At 48.2% G+C, this 6,452-nt stretch overlaps 1 protein-coding gene across 1 annotated transcript in view; it reads right to left on the bottom strand.

The window, feature by feature from the left end:
- Window positions 1-6,452, bottom strand: part of COL6A1 (collagen, type VI, alpha 1) — a 79,257-nt gene that overhangs the window by 28,069 nt on the left and 44,736 nt on the right. The window contains exon 20 of the mRNA XM_015423507.1: window positions 1,038-1,100. Within this exon, the coding sequence (XP_015278993.1) occupies window positions 1,038-1,100 (63 nt within the window). The remainder of the gene's footprint in view (window positions 1-1,037; window positions 1,101-6,452) is intronic.

Below are 6,452 nucleotides of genomic sequence, written 5' to 3'. Positions count from 1 at the left end.
ACCTGAGGCACTCAGTTAAGTGTTGTGTTGAAATTAAATGCAGATGTATAAGTTCCACTGCGGTGCTTCCCTGTTCCTTGGTAGTGTTTGAGGGGAATATAAAAACTTGATCTATGATGAGGAAGAACCATGTCTTATTTGACTGCCCTTTAATGGTGGAATCAAACACACTAAACATTCATTAAAAATATAAATGAGCTGCAATGAGCTTTCCTGTGGTGGTCTGGGAACTTCTTACACAAAGACCATTTGCAGCTTTGTCTGTGTGACAGAGATAGGAAGGCCCCAAGATGGAAGAGGAGAGAAGTAGGGTTCCCATTTGCCCACTTATGGTGGGAGACCTCCAGGCAATTGGCTGACTGATGGGTGGAAACTGGGCCAAAAGGGGGAGGGGGGAGAAAATCCTGAGGAGACAAATTGAAAAGAAAAAACAAGGCCTCCATTACCTACCAGAAGTTCTGACCACAGAGTTCCTGGTGATTCCTAGAGTTACCCAGAAGTGACAAGGGTAGCTCTAGCAATCGCCAGAAACTGCTTGGCAGCCCTACAGAGAAGATTGGTAGTAGACCACGGCAGACCTAGCCTGGTTGCTCTACTCTTTCCTGAGGAGGGTTGCCAGGTCTCTTTCACCCATCAGCGGGAGGATGGGGGAGATGTTCCGGGAGTGGGAAGTGATGTTGCCCCCCATTTTCCCCGAAATAGTGATGTTCCACACAATGTGCCTGCATCACCCAGAAGTGACATCGGCACATTGGGGGCAATGCTCTGGATTTTGAGCAAAACTCTATGGTAAAATCAGCATCAAACCATAGAGTTTTGCCCAAATCCAGAGTGTCACCCCCCCATGTCGCTGACGTCACTTCCATGTTGTGTGCAGCGTCGTTGATTCCCAGCTGGCCGGTGGGCGGGAGCCCATAAAATCAGGGGATCCCCCACCCCCACTGGGCAAACGGCAACCCTATTTCTGAGCCTTTATTCTGACTCTCCTTTGCCCATACAGGAGACACGGGATTTAAAAAAGGCTGACGACATCTTACTGGTTCTCCAGGTGGTCCAAATGGTCCTTCACGGCCTTGGTCACCCTGTGGTCCCAAATCACCCTGAAAAACAAAGGCGGGGGGGGGAATCAATCCAAGGCAAGACTTTGTAGAGCAGAAAAAATATGATTTTCAGGAATGAATCAGATGCTTTCTTAATATGCCTGCTGATTTCTCCTATAATCAACAATCGGTGGAGCCGAGTCATAATACCCACCCAGCGGGAGCTCTCTGAAGTCAGCTGAGTTTAGAGGCTGTGGACTAAAAGCTTAGAAAGAGAGGTTCTTACTTTTTTTCTCCCATACCCTGCTCAGTTTCAGTAAAAAAAGGGCATTTGCCTGTAGATTGGAGCATGGGCTCAACCCCACCCTTATCCAAGAGAGCTATCTTCAACTGGCCTGAACAAGAGGACCGAGAAATATGTTCAACAGGCTGAATGGGGCTATAGGCCAAAAGAGGCATGATACAGGTAAACAGGCCTGTAGACAGGATTTTTTAGTGCCTCTTTCTATCCTGGTTTCCTGCTAAGAAGCCTAAAACTGGTTTGGAAGTTATCTTTGTGTGATTTCCAGCAACAGCAGCAGTTATCCTCCACAGTCAAGATCATTAAACTCTAGCTATATTCACTCCAAGGTTAGGAGCTTTGAATTTGAGCAATTCCTCTCATTCCAAATTCTCTTTCTGCGTGGCTTTCTGCAGAGTACCAAAAATATTGCCATGCAAATAACCCATGTGACCCTCGTGCAACAGAAGGCCAAGAGACCACAGCTATCCCTTGCACAATGTGGCGGGACTTCACCACAGAACATACTTCGAGAACGGATCGGCTTCGGGAATTCGCAAACGATTAATGTTGTTGCTGTGGCGGTTCCTGCTTTAAAATTTGTGGGACCCAGGGTGGGCTCATGGATCCCCACCAGAGGAGACAGAGCTGCTCGTTGGCCCAATTTCTAAGTGGGACAAAAGCACTGCGAATATGAGCAGGACGGCATCGTCTTTTGGTGTGGTTCATAAAAGAGGGGAGGGGTCCTCTTGAAAGCACCAGCAGCACTCTTATGGCATCTACTGTTTCCCCTCAAGCCAGAACTTGACGTGACAGAACATTTGGCAGCGACGGACGAGACCAGGAAATGCCGCAGCTTCCACCCCGCGCACTCCGAGCCAGTTGGGTCGGCAGCCAGTTCTCTGAAAACTGGGCAAGCTGCACTCACACACACAGGCTCTTGGCCTTGAGAAGGGCAGGAAATGCGCGCCTCAGAAATCCCTCTTCTGTCCATTCAGACCAGCTAAACTGAGGCAGCGACAAAGTCATACTAAATCCTTTCCTGAAGAATCATTAAAAATTTTAACTGAGGATTTAGGTCTGCTGTCTCCTGCTCCATCACCAGGGCACACCGTGCATAACAGTCAACCTCATGTACCAGACAAGATGAACCCCCCCGTTTCTGTCTTCCTGTTGTCAAAAGCAGGCCAAGTGGACAAAGTTCATTGCCTGCTGACAAGAGACGCTCATAAGGAAACGCGAACTGTTAACCAACAACACCACAGAATAGCAAAGAACTGCTGTGAAGGGAGAGAATACGATTGCCAGCTCCGGGAAGGGAAATTCCTGGAGATATGGAGGCGGAGCCTTGGGAGGGTGGGGTTTGGGAAGGGGAGGAGCCTCAGCAGGGTATAATGTCACAGAGTCCACCCTCCAAAGCAGCCATTTTGTCCAAGGGAAGTGCTCCATGTTGTCTGGAGATCCTGGGTGACCTCTAGACCTCAGCACTGCTGTTTGCTTGAGGACACTCTAGCTCTGACTTTGATAGCCACACAGGTGGTTTTTGGACCTTAACTGGAAGATGTTCTAACACAGCAACTGTGCATTTGGCACCAGACACATGACTTTCACCTTTTGAGGCCTCACGAACATCTTTGTCATGTGTCTTTAGATTTTGCTGTTTAACCTTCCTCTTCCTGGTCCATTATTCACTTATTGGTTATCTTATTGCAATATGTAGGTTATCTTATTGCAATATATATTTAAGTTATGTGTACCTCAATATTGTTTGACCTCTAAAGAAGGCCCCAATAGGGCAGAAACGCGTCAGGTCATGTGTATTGGCCCTTGTGTTTAGGCTATAGTTTTTTACAAGGCTTTCGTTGGGCCCTTATGTACATTTTTAACTGTCTTTCTAATAAATACTTGTATTTTTGTATAGGTTTTTATTAGGTTTTTAATATTGGCCCTTCATTAGACTTTCTTCTCACCCTTTTGGTTCTGGATTCCAGTTTTTGGGTCAGGTTTGTTTTCCTCTCCCTGTGGTCTTACTGACCTCTAGAGCCCACCTGGAGTTTGGCAACCCTAGGAGGGAAGGGAGAGAGGCCTGTGCTGGGGAGGCAACTTTGCTGCTGACACAACACAAAGAAGCAGCTCAGGTCCTTCAAGGGGTTAAAATAACAAGCAGAAAAGGGGTCACAAGAGATGTGTGGGTGACAGAGCTGCCTCACTCCTCACTAATGAAGACAGAGACCCTACCTGAAGGAGACCCTCACTCCCTCAGGCTCTTCTCAGGAATCCCGGCTGCCTGTGATGACTATCCGGTAGCCTAAGCGGCCAGCCTGCCAGCTGAGATCCTCCCTGCAAGCCACGCTCTCTGTGCCCCTACCTGCAGAGGTGAGATGGATGGCAACCAGAGGCAGGACTTTTTTCGTGGTGGCACCTCTGGAACGCCCTCCCTGACGAGGCTCGCCCAGCATATATCCTTCTTTCTTCTAGGCAATTGGGCCCAAACATTTATTTTTTTCATCCAGGCTTTTAACTTAGGGGTCTGATCTTTTAAAAGTGCTTTTAACAGTCTGCTTTGAAAACCTGAGGGCTGTTTTATGAGGATCCTTTTAGGCCCCTTGGACGTTGTTTTATGCTATTTTTATGGTTTTGCCCGTTCGTGGTTTTTTTAATTTTAATGATGGTTGTGTTTGTTTTTATGGTTTTATCATGTTTTATTTTGTGAGCCACAAGCTCCTGGAGAGGCGGCGTGTACATTTTCTAAAGATATAAAATATATAAACCCAGCTAACCAGCCAGCCCCTGGACAGGGATGTTTCCTCTCCCTCCCTCCCTCCCTCCCTGGGCTCCCCCTCCTCCTCTCCATTGCCTCAAATGCTGTTTTGTCATCATCCAGAGTTAGGGTTGTCCGCTCTGGGTTGGGAAATATCTGGAAATTCTGCTAGTGCAGCCTGGGGAGGGCAGGGTTTTGGGAAGGGAGGGACCTCAGCAGGGTACAATGAAGAAGAAGAAGAGATTGGATTTATACCCCGCCCTTCACGACCCGAAGGAGTCTCAGAGCAGCTTACAATCTCCTTTCCCTTCCCCTCCCCACAACAGACACCCTGTGAGGTAGGTGGGGCTGAGAGAGCTCTCCTGAGAACTGTCCTTGAGAGAACAGCTCTGAAAGAACTTATGACTGACCCAAGGTCACACCAGCAGCTGCATGTGGAGGAGTGGGAAAATCAACCCCGGTTCTCCCATATTGGAGTCCGTGCTCCTAACCACTACACCAAACCTCCAAAGCAACCATTTTCTTCAGCGGAACTGATTTCCATTGTCTGGAGATCAGTTGTAATAGTGGGAGATCCCCAGGCCCCACTTGGAAGGTATGCCTAATATTGGATCCCCAAGTACCACATTTCCCAGGGCCTCAGGCACCCACTGGATGCTGCCAAAGTGAGATGCAAAAAGACACTGGTGAAGAGGAGAAGAGAGGGAAAATGGGTGGGGGAGACACTTTTTTCCTGCCAGTCACTGGGTTGGCCAGCGACTGCCAGCACCAATACTACTACCAAGCAGGAAGGATGGGAAGGGAATGACTCTTCTGAGTCATTCAGAGCTTGGAAAACCTGACTCGTTTGCCTTTTTTCTTTTTTTGGACAAATAGCTCGTGTTTTTTTTCTCAGCCCGGTTCTGCTTCAAGCCAGTGGAGGCGAGCCCATTGTGAGTGATGACACAGAATATTCACGAACAATGCAACTGCTCAAGGAATTACATTGTCAGCCACAGGACGTTCACAGTCTGGCTTCTGACTGTGAGGGAAGGAAAGTTACTAATTTGGATAGAAGAAAAATCTTAAGAGGTTCTAAGGGATGATATGAACAGCACAAGCACAGGCGCTAAGTGTCAGGGAGACCAGTGAACTGGGCGCACAGAGGCAGGGCAGCTGAAGGAAAGGAACAAAGAAAAGAGTGGATACACAATCCTGAGGGAAGGATGGGGAGGATCTGGAAACATGAGGAAAGCTGAAAACATGGAGCTGAGGGAAGGGGCTGTGGTAAAATACACCCACACCAGACTTATGAAGAGAAGCTGTTGAATTAGGAATGCCTGGTAGGCCATGGGGGATGGGGATGGACAAGGGTGAGAATAGGACAGAGCATGTGATGGATTGAAAAGGAGGGAGCTGAGGAAACAAAGAAGGATGGAGTTCAAGAAAAGAGAGCTGGTGAGAAAGTAGGATCAGGAGTAGCAGAATGAAGGGGGGGAACGGGCTACGGATTCAAGAATGCAAAGGACCACCAAGTTCTCCCAGAGAAAGGGCTTTTCTGGAGGGTGTGCCAGGACGGGAAAAGGTTATGTGGTGAAACATGGCCCTTACACGCAACGCCGGCCCCCCTCCCTAAGAAAGCAGACAGGCCCAAAGAGCAGTGGGGAACCGAACTTCAAAAATGAGTATAAACTCTCCTGGAGGAAGGGAAAGAGGCAATCAGGCCAAACTTCCTGTGGGGTGCAAGAAAATAAAAAGGTGGGTTGGCATTTTTTTTTAAAAAAATCTGTTTTGCTGAGCTCTTTTTGCTACTGTTACCCACCCCAGTGCTGTGGGACAGGACAGGCTACGAATCTATATCCATGACATTTCAGGGATATAGTCCTGCTTTGCCTGAACAGAATTATTTCCGCACACAATGCAGAGATGGCATTTAGTGCTTAACATATCCATGCAATGATGTCACGGACATCTGGATCGCACATATTCCCTACCACCCCCAGACTTTTAAATCAAAAGAGGCCACGCCCTCTCCGGAGGAGCCCAAATGCCGCCTTTTTCAATAGGGGTAATGAAACTGGTTCAAGTCCACATCCATTTTGTGTGTGTGTGTGTGTGTGTGTGTGAAAAACAGCACTTCAAGTATTTAATGAGAATGAAAATCTCCATCCCTGTCAACCTACTTGGACACGAGGTCTAAAACTTAAAAACACCATGTTAGAATTGCGCACATCTGCAAGAAGACATGAGGCTGCATGAAGTACAGATCCCTTTCATGCTGCAGCCTCAGGAGAGTCTAGGGCTGCCAAGTGGGGGCGGGGAAACCCCCGCTTTGGAGGCCCGATTTCCGCCGTGGTGGAATCGGGCCCCGGGGGGAACCCCGCCCTGGCGT

The sequence above is a fragment of the Gekko japonicus genome, unplaced genomic scaffold (assembly GCF_001447785.1).
Source record: "Gekko japonicus isolate JY-2015 unplaced genomic scaffold, Gekko_japonicus_V1.1 scaffold2774, whole genome shotgun sequence".
Taxonomy (NCBI): domain Eukaryota; kingdom Metazoa; phylum Chordata; class Lepidosauria; order Squamata; family Gekkonidae; genus Gekko; species Gekko japonicus.
Note: the sequence above shows the minus strand (reverse complement) of the source record. Positions and strands in the feature narration are given on the sequence as shown.